This window comes from Neopelma chrysocephalum, unplaced genomic scaffold (assembly GCF_003984885.1).
Source record: "Neopelma chrysocephalum unplaced genomic scaffold, ASM398488v2 Primary Assembly neopelma1_25, whole genome shotgun sequence".
Lineage (NCBI taxonomy): Eukaryota > Metazoa > Chordata > Aves > Passeriformes > Pipridae > Neopelma > Neopelma chrysocephalum.
The window spans coordinates 11,687,634-11,704,285 of NW_020897694.1; the positions used below are offsets into that span (position 1 = coordinate 11,687,634).

Here is a 16,652-nt window from a genome sequence, read left to right on the forward strand (position 1 = left end):
TATTTTTGCTTTGAAAAGTAGCACTGACAACCTTTTTAGTTTAATAATTAAACTCAGGCATGTAATATTACTCTCTCACAAATGAATAAAGCATACAAGAACGGTGAAATTGAGAAATAAATATTTTTTTTAGCAAAATAAAGGATGACAGATAAAATAATTGTATTTCACAAACTTAATGGAGAGTTTTCTCTAAGCAGTGAAACAGTGATTCTTCAATTAACAAAATTTCTTGCATAAATGTATTTGGGAAAAGTCTATGAAGTTGTTGCAGAAAATAGGTTTAAAGGCTAACTTCAGGGAATTCTTTTGAAAGATTCTTGCTTCAGTGAGGATTTAACCAAATGTTAGAACAGGAAAATGCAGTGCTGTGTTAAGGCATTTAGGGATCTGTAATGAAAAGTTTAAATAAGATTTAGCTAATGATGTAAATCACCAGTTTTAGTGAGCCTTGGCTTTGTGATGCTTTGGCTTTAAGTCAGAAAAGCTGCCCAAAGAGCCTGAAATAAAACAATTCTTGTTCCCCTAGTGATCCTCACATTCCTAAAACAGCCATGAGAATCTGTTATTTCTTTCCCTTTGAAACCATTCTACCTTTGAGGCACGGTAGTGCAAGATATCGCTTAGCAGTCCTAAAGAAACAGTTTGGAGCACTCCACTGAAGCACTGAGCAGAGAAAGAAGTCAGGTAAGTCAGATTACAGTTCAAATTAAGGCTGAACAGGAAATGGGTTTTCCCCTTGCACGATCTTGGGGTTTTTTTTCTGAATGCTCCAGACCCAAAAAGCCCAAAGCAGGGTAATCTCATTTTTTTACTCAGAACAGGAAAAGTTAATGGAACTGACTAATTAAAAAAATTATTAGGATGACACTAGGTTTTTGCAACAAAAAATAATGAGGTTCAAAACAAGAACCTCTTCCATGGGTGCTGCAATCCTGGTTGTCAGCTTCTCAAACTTCAGAAGACAGACAGGGCAGGAGGAAGAACAAACAAGGCAAACTACTGCAATGAGAGCACTAAAGGAACAAGCAGGTCAAGAACGTCTTCTTTTAAAAATACTTGGGAGCAGAACACTTTTTATAAGAGAGAAACATTCCTTTACTGACTTCACATGACCCGATCTTGAACATTTCAGAGTTATCTACAAAACCTAACTAGATAAAACATTTCTTTTATGTGAATCAAAAAAGAATACAACAATAGTCCTTTACAGAGAAACTCTGCTCTCTAACTGGCATTCAGCACACTGTTGCAGTAGTACTGCTACCTCAGAACCGATACCCATTGCAGAGCCAGGAATGTATTTGACTTTGATACTTCCTCTGGAGGCATGGAGTTTGTGCTGGGGTTTGAGTTTAGTGCCAGCTTTGGGGTATGTTTGTTTTACTCTACACAATCAGCAGAATCTGGCAAAAAATTTGCCTTAAACCAGTTCAACCAGTTTCACATTGTTTGAAGCAGCACATTTCATGAGAAAATACCTTCTACAGATTGGATAGGTGGGCATTAGATCCATATTCTTATTCAATTATTATGACTGACTGCAGTGACATTAAGAAATCTCAGACAAACAGAGAAAATAACGAGAAGGTAAACAATATACTTCAGTTTTAACTGTACATTTTCAGTGCACAGTTCATGTAAGGAGTAAAAAAGCCTCAGACCACTCACAAGGGATTGTAGCGTGAAATTGTAGCATGCAGTTTTCTGAAACAGGTACAAGAGCTCAACACACTGGAGCTAACTTCTCTGTCAACTTTCATTCCGTAAGGATTAGTGCCATTTTGCATAGCTGAAGCACCATGTCTATGTGTATATTTGGCAGTGCCATACATATACAATTTTCTCGAGCTTCCAGACTTGCTGCAGACACTGCAGCTTCCATTAAAATTATCAGATATAATTTACTATATGAGTTTGTTTTTCACTAAAGGCTCAAGCATTTTCAACTGAATATTTTCTTCAATCTAGTGAGTCTTTCAATAATGTGCCAACTTATACATCAGAAATATGTCCAGGAGTTCAACTATCAGTCTGGATTTGCATTTTTTTACCTTCCCATGGGGAAAAATCCTGCTTTCCCTGCCTTCTGGTAGCATTCATTTCTTTATTAATTATTGAATTAAGAATTGAATAATGTAAACATCAGGATTCACCACTGTCACATGTTTGCCCTTGCTAAGACGGGTTTTTCCTTCACCTTCTTAATGGAATGTAGAGACCACTCTTGAGGAAAGTGATTCAACTGAGACTATTTCACAATCTTTGTGAAAAACAAAATTTCATACTTTCTCCATGGTTTTGCTAAAATGGACTCATAACACTTTTTCAGTAAACACATTTTCAGTATCAACAGGTGTACACATACTTATTTTAAGACCAAAATTTAAAACAAAATGGAAAGAAAATTGTTAATATCAACTAAAGTAGTTTCTTTCAAAACGTCACACAGCTAACTCGGGAGCATCCAATATACTCCACTGTCTTCTTGTTCTCAGTATAACAGAAATGCATGAGCTCACACACTTTATAACAGATCATCATTTATCCTCAGCTAAATCTCTATATATGAAGAAAAAAACACTTTCTACCTTTAAAGAGCTCTAGTGCTAATAAATAGCCAAATTGTGTTCAATTTATTCTACTTTTTAATTACTCTTATAAGAAATGCCATTTAACGCCACAAAAGCCTTACAGCCATACATTTGCAGGTGATTGATGCTGACAATAGGACTCTTACAGAGCTTTAAAACTCAACCAGTTCTTTCTGGTGAAACCTCTAATTTTGATTTGAATACAGAAGGCCTATGCTCTCACTTGTGAATTACAGTCCTGAGGGCTTCCTTTCCTTTTAAGTGGCCTTCCTTTCTCTTCATATTGATCCCGTTTCTGTTCTCTTTAGTTATAATCAGAAAGTTTATCATGAGACAGCCATAATGCCTGAGCTAGTCTTCATTTGTCTATACTGCAGTTTTCTCCTCTGGCCACCAAGCAACCAACCTTGTACTGGTACCCTATTTCATGCTTTCAGATCCTAGGTCATGATTTGGTATGCAGCATGGCACTCACCTTACTCCCACTGTGAGAAACAGAGCAGGCAAGGGGCCAAGAGCTGGCAGAGCACTGACTTGGCTCTTTTCACCTCACTTACCCACCTGGTCTGCTGTTGCCCTAACTTGCTCACTATAAATGCTACCACATGTTAGACAATAAACAAAATTCCAGATCCACAACAAAGTTCATACCAGAGCAGTTTGATGACTCCTTGTACTTGTTTCTCCAGGCAATTGCCTGAGATAACAGACTCAGGCCACAATCAGACTATCGTCATTTAAGAGGCTCACAAAAAGCCTTCTGCATTTGTTTTTGTAAGTCATGGTACAATGAGTAGGGCAGATCAACCATCAAAAGATGGAGCTAGGAAAAGTCATGCTCTTTTTCTCCTAATTGCAGTTCACAGACCATGAACTAATATATATTGCAAGACATGTAGAAAAGTATTTTGCAGGCAACACTATAGGTATGGGGCAAAATCAACTTTCTGATTCATGTCATGTGAAGAGATCAGAAATTGGTGTTGTATGTTTCTCTCACTGAGGCATGAAAGCAGTGGAAGATATAAAATACCTGGAGCACAATATGTGCCTTATTTTAGGGGTTTTTACTTATTTAAAATAGCATTAGCTGAATTACATGAACACATATTCATTCATCAAATCACTTTTTGAAATCCTTCTTGATTTGAACTGGATCACTTATAGACCGTCACACAATTCGGCTGAAGTGAAGTCCCACTTATTTAATTTATAGTATTAGGCATTGTATGGTAGCACAAACCTGTTACTACTGCAAAATTCCTGATACAGGAGACAGAAGTCTGAAGTGTGCCTTTCTACAGTGAGTGTTGATCACCTGTGCTGCATCTTTCACTCAGCTCTTGTTTGTAGTCTCTTAGTATGATCTGGCTTAAAATCAAAAAAACTAAACAATAGTCTTGGTACCACTGAAAGTCTGCCAAAATATACTTGAGCTGCAAAACACTGGCTTTGATGTCTTTATGAGGAGGGTGGGAATATAGCTGGATTAAATTGCTATATTTTTCACCTGTTACAGATTCTAAAGACACTGCTAAGAAATTTGAGTTATTTCAGACAGATAATTACTAATGTTTTGATCACAACTTCATCAATTTTAAATGCAGCTTTACCATCTTCAGTTAGGCAGAAAATCAGAAATACTCTGAAATGCAACACAGCTCATTTTTCACTCTGTCAACAAACAGCCTCAGGAAAGAAAAGACCACCTTACCATCTAGCTAAGACAGTAATGTTGCAAATTCCAAAGGCTCCAAAAAATCAGCAAGCATCTTGTTATCATAATGATTCTTTGTATTATGAAAAACAGCATTCTGTTACAATTAACAGGCTGTTGCAGGTCTGCTAAATAGAAGCAGATGTGGCAGGTAAGCTTTCCAATGAAAGAAAAATTCTTGGTATAGAGTTGGAATATATTAAGTGCAATTTGCTTTAACTACATATTTGCCACTATGAAGTGTTAAATAGCATGGAGAAAAGTCCCACAAATGTTGGGTTGTCAAGGGGCAACTCAGTTTTAAGAACTAATGTTAAACAGCTTGTTGAGAGCAAACTTTCTTCAGTTTTAATTAGTCCCATCACATGAAACCTCAAAAGATCTCAAGGTTCATGAGTATTTGTTCAACTACTAGAAGAACAACTTAAAAATCATGAACAATGTCACTGTGTGGTGACATTTGTCATAAGAAAGTGATGGTAATACTACGAAAATATAGCATCCTATGTTCCATTATCTTTACTTAGCTTTAAATTTCTCTAACCTATATCTCAGTCAAAAGAAAACATACATGGAAAATAAGTCAAGTGTTACAAACTCTTATCTCACTACTTGGTCTCTGATGTCACAAAGATTTGCAAAGACATTTTCAAAAGTCTCTAGAGGAATATACTGTCTCTTCTGTGCTTGTCCAGCACAATGGAGAGGTGAACATGCTTCAACATCCCACTCCCAGCAATGGTAGATGGTGACAAAACTGTTCAATCTGTGACAGACAGGACAAATCCCTGTTCACTGATCTTAATACCCTTAATTGGCTGTGCTTCTTGTGAAGCAGTAACACAAGCTGAGTAACACAGGCTGACAATCAGCTAATTGGAAGCTTTGTTTTCTAAGAAGTATATTATTAAATTAACTAATAAAATTCATTGTCAATTCCTCATAGAGCTATGTATCACATATTAAGAAAGTATTAAAGTAACATAATCTAGCCACCTGTTACCACACACAGGAATATCTATATTTAGGAATAACCACCTCAAGTACAGACTTTGGATGGAAAAAAGCCTGTTAATGTATTTGGTTTACCCTTTAAACTGTTCTTTGTGCTTTAAAAACAAACAAACAAACAATCTACATATGTTTTCCTCAAATGAGTACATGCCAGTATTCTCACTTTGGTTTTATATTTCCTTTTGCATCTCCCACAATCCCACAAAACAGTATTAGTCAGGAGAATTCACATCAGTCCCCTGACGAAAATCTGTGACAAGCCATTGAGGATTTTGTTAAGTAGGTAGAATCAAGACTTGAACTCTACACAACAGGTACATTACAGATAATGTTTTCATATGAATAGCATTATAGCTGAAACCTTTAAAAAGGTAGACAACAATAACAACAAATCAAAATTTAGAAAGTTTCTCAAGATAAAGACTTAGGAGAATTTACGTGTAAAGATCCTGGACAGGGAATACAAAAGTAAAACTACAGAAAGGCCTGGTATCTAAGTAGACTTACAGAATTTCACTTTCTTGCTAGAGTAGGTTGAGGTTTTTTTCATTAGATTCAATTACCATTTCATCAACTGCTCTCTTTTTAATCACCAGAAATAGTTCAAAATATAGGAAAGGCATAACAAAAATCATATTCCAGGAGGTTACATAGACTTCTTTCAATTAAATTCAGTGTTCTTCAACTCCCCAAAAATACTTAAACTCTTTGTCTTTAAAAAAACCAACAAAACCACAGATCTTAGGAGTACTCACCACCATCTTCAACGATGAAATGAAAAATGTCACTGGTGGCATTGTCACCCCCTCGTAAAACATAGCATATCTTCATATCATCTATATCAGCTGGAAAGAGTCAGGAAAAATAAATTTTATTTAAAATGTTGAAGGTAGAAAACTGTTTTTATAGAAAAACTTGACATGTATTAAACAGTTTAGCTTCAACAAGAGAGAGGTTGAGGTTCTCCAGTAGAACTGAGGAATTCCAGAATTAACAGTGTTCAAGTTTTACAAATATCATTCACTCTCCCTCTCTTTACTTCCCCATCTCCAGTGCCCTCTTTCTTTTAACCTGTATTTACAAAACGAATTGAAGGGGAATTTACAAACATGGGCTCAACAGTCAGAACTACTTCATATTTTTAGTGGTTTCTTTTCTTAAACAGAAGTGTATCTCCACTATAAAATTGATTCTGTCATTCTTCAACCTAAAAAATACTGTAGAGGACATTTACAGGGATTGATTGTTTTAATAAACAGATGCAATTAAAGTATACAGACAAGACTTGAGTAAGAAAAAAATGCGATGTACAATTTTGAATCATCAATTGCAATAAAGTATGAAAAAGGCAAATAAATATTTATTCATATTGTGTTTTCTGGCTTCCTTGAATAGTGATGAGAATCCTACAACACATAAAAAACTAATTTTTGTCACTTTCTTTGAAAGTCTGCTCTTGGTAAAAAATCCACATCTGATACCTTTTTCAAGAAAAAGTGTTAGAGATTAATAGTGTTTAAGAGGACCTCAAGTACCACCCCAGTTCTCTTCTGATGTCAGGGTGGATGCATGAGTAAAAGGAAGCCAAAACCACTTTTGTTAAAGCTTCACAAAATCTTCAGTTCCAAAAGTAACCAGACATCTTCTACGGCAAACAAGAGCGCTATCAGCAAATATATGTAACTGAAGAATCTGTTCCATAAATGTTTGAAAGTTAAAGATCAAAAATTCATGGGGCTGTAAAGAGGATGCAAACAAATACCTCTTCATGCCAGTGGAGCAAATAAACCTTTCATCCTGCAAATACACAAGTACTCAGCTCTGCTCATGTGGGTAGCCTTATCAAAATCCATCATTCCAGCATATATAAAGACAAACACTTGAAACAGTGTTTGCAGGACCAAGACCAACTCATAAGAAAAAAAGCTACTTGTCATCCAAATATCTTAATTTTGATAGAATAATTGCAAAGGAATGACCTGTTTTCAGCAAGAACATGTTCAGGGTCACTTGAGCATATATCAAAACTTGTCTAGTTGTAAGCACAATTCATTTCTGTGTAACTACAGTGATTGCTAAAAATTAATTTTATATTGGAATTCTCTAACATAATTCTGAAATACATCCAACATAATTTTCTATTTCAAAAATATAATTATCTCCACTTGCATAAGACAGAAAGTTGTATACTAAACAATTGCTCTGCCCTCTCTTTCAGTTACAGGCAACCTGAAAAACCAGACTGCTCATGCTACTTGCACACAATGAATCTTGTTTCATCAATGTTACCTTACTCAGTGTGGTCAGGCTGCCTGTTCATACAACCACAGGCACAAATCCAAGAAATGAGAGTGTGAGGTGGTAGAGTATTAGGATGGACTTCACAAACTACTGAGCAGCTTTCAAAATTTATCTGCATGAGACCCTAAACAGTCTCATCTGACTTAAAGTTGTCCCAGTTTTGAGTAGGGGGTGGACCAAATGACATCCAGAGGTCCCTTCCAACATAAATTGGAAGACTCTGATCAAGTTTTACAAGCCCCATAAGAACCCACACATGTTGATGAAACTCGAATTATTCAGCATTTTAAAAGAGGTGGCCCATGGCAGGATGAAAGGCCTAAAAAGGGGAAAAATCAAAACATAAAAAGAAAGTGTATAAGAGCAGGTCCAATAGTCAACAGAGGCTTTCCAAAGTCAGTTGCAAAATCTGCACTTACACAGGGATTATTAAGAATATGACAAAAGAGGGTCTTGTTTACTTCTGCCCTGAACATTAGATAATTATTTGTCTCAGTATAGCATAAGCACAAAAGATGCATAAATTCACTACTCTGGATTTGACAGCGTTAAATGTTTGCATGTTAATGGTAGTGGGCCACAAGGTGAGGGACAACAGTGAACTACACACAGAGTTGTGTTTCATATTACTTCTCCAAACTGTAGCATTCTAAGTTCAGCCAAGAATTTTTGTCTCCCTGCCACTCACAACCTCTCTGATACCCAAAGCAGCTACAGACAACAGGGCATATGAGGAAAAAGGAAAGGAAAGGAAAAGGTTGTACCCTTTCATCCATGACTTTTGCTCCCACATTATTCTATGATTTCCAGAAAGGTCTGTCTCCCTGTCCTCAGATGATCCCTTATGTAAGCGTGATGATTTCTACCTTTCATGCAGCCTTTACAGGCACCTCTTCTCCCTCAAGTGCTTTCATAAGACATTTTCATGTTTGCTTCATAAAATACAAACCACGATAAAAAGCATTCAGGAAGTTGAGAAGATACCACAGAATAACACAGATGCCCAGGAGATATTTGCTTATAGCTGCCAGAGGACAAAATTGTTGAAGAAATGTGTATTTCTTAAAAACATTCTTCAACCCAACACAAATTAAGAGTGCTTGTGCCAGTACTTTCAGGGAACCTGTGAAGTTACATTGCTTTCTGGGGATTCTCACTAGCTTTAAAACCAATTTTTCCTAAGGGCTGTATGCTTCTTACCCAGCTTAGGCAACCCTAGGATATTAAGATAGCCTGCATGAAGACCAGTTAGTGTGCCACATGGTTGGACTGCCAATTCAAAGCCAAGTAATAACTTCATTTTAGTCATCAGCCAAATGTACACGTGGCCACATGGCACAAGAGAGAATGGAATACATACCTCTCCAGAGTGCTCCTCCCCCCCAAAAAAAACCCAAAAGGGATATCACTGTGCTATGCAGTGGTCTACTTTCAAGGAACATCTGTTCAATAATTCTACATTCTTCAATGTAAAAGGAAACCCACTTTAAAAAGTGATAATCTGTTTATTTGCTCACTTCCTTTCTCTTCTGTTTCTCACTTTCTCTGGCAATACTCTCAATATTACTCACAGTTCACTACTGAAGCCTTACACTTAAGGAGCGTGCTGGTTACCAAAGCTTTTTGGACATTGTTTGATCCCTTCTCATCATCTTTTCTGCACTAACACTGCAAAACTTAGGACAATCCACCCATTTGAAAGTTCATCAGGACTGTTTGAAAGATTTGGTACATCGCTACAGCCAACACTGGGCTCTGTGAAATGAAATACAGCCAACTGCAGGTGTTCATCTCAAGCCTTACTACCTACACAGCTCAGCCTGGCTGAGCCCCTTTAACTTTGAGTCTCCATGCTGTTGTGCTGTCTGCTTATTCCACAGCTGCAGAAGGCTGCAAAAAAACTCATTTCATTGTTAATTAACCAGCCTTTAACTGATTGAAAAGTACCTGGAAAATTCTCTGGAGAATAACTAATGCTCCCATTTCAACTGAAATTACTTCACAGCCTTGCATTGAGGCTTAATTTCAGAACGTACGACACGTGGTTTTTGCCTTATTTATAACACCTAATATTTTAGTTCCATGTAAAAAGTAAGTACCACTGACATAATTTTAAAACATTTACATTACCTTTTAATTTACCATAAACACTTTGTGGTTAAGATTTGTGTAATTAAGGCAACAACTGTACTCATAATATATTATTTCCCCATTGGTTAGGAAAGTATTTTGCTTTTATAGTTGAGTGTACTCAGACTGTATAGCGACTGATACCCTAGCCATGGTATGACCATTAGTTAATAATAGCTTGGCCACTCCTATAGCATTTTCTAAATAAAACTGATTAAAGAAAGCACTGTCTCTAAAGATGTGCAGTCCAATTCTGCTATCAAAAATTCTATCACCGATAGAAACTCGAAATCACAGTTAACTGGACTAAGCTCTTCAAAGCAAAGAAGTGTTTATCCAGCAGACCCCATTTCCTGTTTATAGCTGTCACAGATGCAATAAATAATAAACAGACATAAAAAATAAAGAAGCCATTATAAATAAGCTCACTGTTGGACAGTTTCTCCCATCAATTATTATAGAGTTTATCATGAAAAAGAATGTTTCCAGTGATCAAATGAAAGCATGAAGTATTGTAATACCTTGGGTGAACTGGCTGATGCTATGGTTGCCTTTCCCTAGGTGGATCAGGAAGCCATGGCGTGGACCCTCTGTGATTCTGATCTTAAGAGTAACATGCAAACTGTCCCTGTCTTCCACTTTGAGCACCTTGTTGGTAATCAGAAACCCAACGTGACCTGTGGCCAGGATACGAAGAGTCTGAGCACCCTTATTTATTACAACTTGAGGCACACTGTTGTCCACAGCCATTATTCGAATCTTCATAGTCTGAGGCTTCCTTGTTTCAAACACAGTGTTGGGGAAGACATAGAAATCAGTATGAGTGCCATCTGTAACAGTGAAAGAGAAACTATCCTCAACTGATTCTGTGCCATCATGTTTGTAGCTGATTAGATTTTCATTTAGATCTTGTTTAGTGAAGGTGGTGACTGGTTTGGAGTTATTGAACATGATCTGACCATGAACTGGTATTTGAATGATGATAAATTTCAGCAATGCATCAGGTGTATCTCTGTCTTCTGCAGTCAGTTCAAATGGGGTTATCAGTTTGTATTCATTTTCACTCACCACCAGATTATGGATTGTGACAACGGGTTTCTTATTGTCCACATCACTAATGGAAATTCTGAAAGTACGAAACACAGGGTTATAGCCATCAGTCACCTCAAACTCAAAGCTGTCCATTTTCACCTCATCTTCTGAAGTGTGAATGTAATAGACTTTATTGCCTGCTAATAGGAGTTGAGTAAAAGTGGAGATGGGTACCCCAGGCTGATCTGTGCATTCAAGATGACCACGAACAGGTGCTCTGGTAATAGTGAAAACTAAGTTCTCATCTGGACTATTCAGGTCACTGGTGCTGAGCAAATCAGTAGTAAGGGTTACCTTCCCTCCTTCCTTCAAAGAAACTCCTTTGCTGATTACATCTGGGAAGACAATATCAATGCTACCTATTGTCACATAAAAGTAGCGGTCAATGAGAGGATTTATTCCATCTGTCACATCAAACTTGATAAGATCACGAACTCCTTGTCGGCCAAAATGCATATATTGAATCAAGTTTCTATCCACTTCATCTTGGGTGAAGTTCATTCCCAGGGTGATATTCTCAACTCCACCTGAAGGCTTTATTCTCTGCAAGAGTCCTTGTCCCGGCCCATATCTTATAACGTATGTCAAGGTTTTGTCTTCAGAATCAAGATCAGTAGCCTTCAATATTCTGTTATTAATAGTTCTAGTTTCCCCTATTTCAATCTCCAAACCATCATTGATGGCCATTCTGGGTGTCTCATCATCTACAGGAATAACCATGATGGATACTGTTTTCCTAACGGTATGTTTACCGTCTGTGAGTTTCACCTCAAAACTGTCCACCTTTGTCTCAGAGTCATCATGTTCATAGAGTATGTTGGAGCTCTCTGTTATCTGATCCAAGGTGAAGCTCTCCACGAGGACAGTTCCATTGACCAGTTGGTTCACAATGTGGCCGTGCCTGGGAACGCTAGTGATTGTGAACATTAACTCATCAGCAGGGACATCTGCATCAACTGCATTGAGGATGGGAGTATCAATAACCAGGCTCATGCCTTCCATCACAACAAACTCTCGCACAAAGATTTCAGGCTCCTCATCATTGACGGGCATAATAACAATGGGGAAAAACTGCCTCTGGGAAAAGTTAATGCCATCAGAACAGCGGAAAGCAAATCTGTCTTCAACAGGCTCTACACCTTTATGTATACTTTGCACATAAAAAATATGCCCTTGACGGAGGTCTTTCAAGGTAAAAGCACTTATAGCTACACCTGCCCTAGATTTTTCAGACCCCGGGGCAGGAGAGATGTTCTCTACATATCCAGATGTGGGCTGAGCAACAATTGTGCAGAGTATATCATCACTCGGAGTATCCACATCTTCAGCCCTGAGGTAAGTAGAAGTAATGACTTGTTTGTCACCTTCTGTTACCAAGAACTGCTCCCCCACAAAAATCTCTGGGGCTTGACTGTCAACAGGAAGAATGGTCACCACAACTGAAACTCCCTGAACAACATTGCCCCTGACGCTCCACTTCTCAGACAGGTCAGATAAGGTAAGGTTGAAGGCATCTTCCTTGGGCAGAAGGCCTATTTCACCACCAGTGTGCGCATATACCACAGCACCATCCAGCAGATCTCTCTGGGAAAATCTCTCTGCAGGCACCCCTTGAACCAGGATGCTCCCATGCTGAGGAGGATCCTCTACAATGAAGGTTAACATTAAGTCATCTGTATCCTCATCGGTACCTTGAATGACATTAGCAGTGATTTCAGCAGCACCATTCTCCAGCACATCTAGGTAGGAACCAAGAGTGCCCGGGGGTAATCGAAGTGTAGGAACCTCATCATCAACTGGGTGCACATTCATTTTCAGTGTGATGGGCACAAAATGAACCCCATCACTCACATCAAGCCTGCAGGTATCACTGTTGGTCTCAGCTCCACTGTGCACATACACCACCCTCCCTTGTCTGATATCCTCCAGGCCAAAGACACCTCCTGGAACCAGACTGTACCCAGAAAGCTGCAACTGGCCATACCGAGGAACCTGGGTCAAGATAAATCTGAGATGGGCAAGTTCTGTGTCCGTGTCACTAGCATCCAGCTCAGTTGGACGAAGGACATGGCTGCCTCCCTCAGGCAAAGTGAAGCCAGTATTAGTGATTTCAGGAGGCTGGTTATCCACAGGCTGCAGGTAGATGGTGAACGTCCCTTTGGCTGCATTGCCAGCCGCATCTTGCACTAGATACTGAAACTGAATCAAATGAGGAGCCACCCCCAGCTCTTCCTGTGGGGGGCGGTACGAGATCTTGTGGTGATTGATCTGGGCTTGGGTGAAGTGAGTAACTTCTACAGAGTGATCCTCAGTCAGTACAAGGGATCCAAGGCGAGCTCCATGTACATCTGGAGGGTGGTTGGTGTCAGTGTCAGTGGGGGGCTGTGTTACTGTATAGCGGAGTTCACGGTCCCCTGAATCCTGATCTGTGTAACACAAGTGCTTCCTCCGCAGGGGGGTCACCTGCTGTTCTGCAACTATTAAATGCAGGCTGCTGCTACTATGCAGCTCTGGGGCTAATCTGTCAACAGGATGTACCCGGATCACAAAAGTCTGTGGCCCCGAGCGGTTGGGTGGGTCATTGTCATCCTGGACTCTAAAGACAAACTGGTCCAACACAACCCCAGGGCCAGGGCTGTGAGCCCCAAAGTGTTGGTAATAGAGACGCCCTTCTACAATGTCCTGTTGCAGCCACTCTCTCACTGGCTTTTCATAGATGAGGGAGCTCCCTGCTAAAGCTGGCACTCTCCTCCAAGAAAAGCCCTCATCTTCTTCCTCCTCTTCCCAGCCAGGAGGTGGTTGTGCTTGACGAAGGAGGAGCTGCCCAGCAGTTGGGCCAGACTCCACTATGAAGAGCAGGATGGCATCCTGCGAGTCAATGTCAGTGGCACTAAGAGCACGGGTGGTGATGGGCACTGTTTCACCCTCAGCCATGGCAAGCCCGGTGTTAGCATTAAGTAGGGGTGGCTGGTCATCAATGGGCACCAGGGTAATGGGGAAAAGGAACTCAACGCGATGGCGAGAGGCACCGTCTTCCAACCGCAGCACCAGGTTGTCACTGAGTGGAGACTCACTGCCGTCATGCTGGTAAATGACCCAGCCTGCTGCCAGCTCAGCCACGGTGAAATGTTTACGGGGGGCAGCAGATCCTGGTGTGTCCTCCAGGAGAGTGAGGTGGCCATGCCTCAGCCCTGCGACCACGCTCACCTGCACCTGCTCAAGGTCATCCTCGTCACTGATCACCAGGTTAGGGCTGGGACCTGGGCCTGAGAGAGGCCGTGACTGCCCCTCATAGAGCACAAGGCCAGTGTTGCGGGTCACCACGGGTGCCAGGGTGTTCATGGGCTTCACTACAATAACGAAGGCAAAGGGCTCTGAGGCAGCACCCTCTGGGTCCAACACCTCCAGCTCAAGCTCGAAAAGCCGCTCTCGATCCGAGTCCTCCATGGGCGGCTGGTAGGCAATGCGCAGCTCCCTCACGTCCCGCTGGCTGAAGGAGGTGACGGGCAAGCTCCGGTCGTCTGTGCTGACCATGTGGCCCTGGCCAGGGCCAAAGGGAGAGGTGATGTTGAAGAGCAGCAGGTCTGGTGGCGACTCAGCATCCTCAGCTGACAGCATGTCAGGTGTGAGGGCCGTAAGGACAAACTGGTCCACCTCCATCATTAGCATGGCCAAGAAGCTGGGTTTGGGGGCCACATTCTCAGTCCCGGCCCGGATCCGCACGAGCACCTGGAAGTACTCGCGCTTCAGCAGTGCCCCGCCGCCCGCCGCCTCCCGCAGCTCCGCCACCAGTGGCACCAAGTCACGGTTCGGGGACCCGCCGGCTGCCGTGTGCCGGTAACGCAGCCCCAGGCGCAGGAACTCCTCGCAGTCCCACATCGAGGAAGGCACCGGGACGCCCCCCGCCGCCTCCCCGCCCGCGCTCACAGCCGCCATGGGGTAGTTGAGGATTTCTCCGTAGCGGGGCAGCCCGGCCAGCAGCGGCAGCAGCCCCACCCGGCAGCGCTGCCGGCCCGGCTCGAAGGCAAACTCCAGGCTGCGGGCGTCCAGCGGGTTGCTGGTGCCCCGCAGGCGCTCCACAGTGAGGGGCAGGTTGCGGGTGACGATCTCCAGCTGGGTGAAGAGCACCTCCACCTCCAGCACCAGGGGCAGCACCAGGGAGCGGCTCGGCGAGTCGTAGCGCAGCTGCAGGCGGACGCGGTCCCGCGCGGGGCTGCGGCCGCCCAGGTGCGAGTACTGCACCTCGCGGGCGCCAAAGTCGCAGGAGAAGCGCCGGGGGCTCAGGTGGCCCGGGCGCTGCCACAGCGGGTCCTCGTCCAGCACGGTGAGGTGGCACCGGTCACCCGGCTGCACCTGCAGCACCAGGTCCCGCGCGGGGTCCAGCCAGGCGGAGCGGCCCAGGGGCACACGCAGCCCGCGGTTGGCCACCACCACGGGGGCCGCCTCCGGCGACCAGGGCGAGGAGACCGCGGCGCTGCTGCCTGGCGGTGGCTCCGGCGCCCCAGCCCAGGCGCAGCCGCCCAACAGCAGCAGCGGCGGCAGCAAGCCGACCAGCAGCGCGGCGGGGAAAGTTTGCATCGTCCTTGCCGGCAGAGCGAAGCGCCGGGAGCCTCCGGCAGAGGCCAAGTCGTGGCGCCGCTCCTATCGCCGGCGCGGCCCACCCAGCCCGCTCACCTCGCGCTCACGCCGCGCTCTGCGAGCAACGCCCCCGCTCCGGAGGGGAGCCCCGCGAACCAGCGAGCCCCGCCCTACGCCTCCGGGCGGCCAATGGGCACCCGCAGGGGGCGAGGCCGCCGTGCGCGATTGGGCGGAGAGGTGTGTCAATCATGCAAGTTACGGGGAGGAACGAGGCTCCCCCACTCTTCTTCCCGCGGCCGCCCGGCAGGTTGCGGAGGACGAGGGGGCGGGAGAGCTGAGCCCTGGCCGTGCGGGAGCCGGGGGGGCGGCGGGCACGGATGGCCCTGTCGGCAGCTGCCACGGGAAGGGCGCTGCGGCCCCCACCCGGAGCCCTCACGTCGGGGGAAGGGCGGTGCTGCTGGCCCGCACCGGAGGAGCGCACCTCCGCCGGCCCCGGGAGCAGCGAGAGCGGCACCGCCTCGCCCCCCCCCTGCACTGAGCTTGGGGCACAACTAGAGCCGAGCTGTCCCCTCATCGCTGCCGGGAAGGACTCGGGGTTTCCCTTCCTCTCGGCGGCAGGAGCAGGGCTGCCCGGGACCCGAGCCCGGATAACGGGACAGCGGGAAAGGTGCCCGAGGAAAATCGGGGTGTGCGCGGCAGGAGGGGAAGCGCCCGGGGCTGTCGCCGGGGCGGCGTGGAGCCCTGCCCGACCGTGCGCCGGGAAGGGAATGGAAAAGTATCCCCGGGGCAAAACACATCAGTTGATATCCAGTTTCACTCCTCGGAGGTGACTGGTCACAGCGGCGGGTGAATTAAAGCTTCGCGGTATTTCTGCCACCTTGTGCCTGCAGTTAAAAGCGCATTAATAAGAGCCCGGGCTTGCAGGAGTTCCTTGCCTTTTAAAATTCCTGATAGCAGGTTCTGAGTTTTGATTCATCGTTTTGCACAGCTGCTAGAATTCTTTCATGTTAATGAAATGCCTGTTTTTAAAAAAGGTTTCTAATAATAGAAAAGCGAAAAATACTACAAAGAGACAGATTCATAGACAACCCAAGGCTATTTAGAAATTACTTGAGTAAATTTGTGATGCCTTCTTTTAAGTTATCCTTCGGTGGTGGACCAACATTATGGCATGTGATATTGTTGTCTGTATGGAAAACTTGAATTTGGAATTTGAATTTTGCAAG

The 16,652-nt window shown here is 43.6% G+C and overlaps 1 protein-coding gene across 1 annotated transcript in view; it reads right to left on the reverse strand.

The window, feature by feature from the left end:
• Positions 1 to 15,426, reverse strand: part of FREM2 (FRAS1 related extracellular matrix protein 2) — a 129,553-nt gene extending 114,127 nt beyond the window's left edge. The window contains exons 1-2 of the mRNA XM_027674469.1: positions 10,278 to 15,426; positions 6,081 to 6,170 (exon numbers count right to left, since the gene is read on the reverse strand). Of these exons, the coding sequence (XP_027530270.1) occupies positions 6,081 to 6,170; positions 10,278 to 15,426 (5,239 nt within the window). The remainder of the gene's footprint in view (positions 1 to 6,080; positions 6,171 to 10,277) is intronic.
• Between the last annotated feature and the right edge of the window lie 1,226 nt (positions 15,427 to 16,652).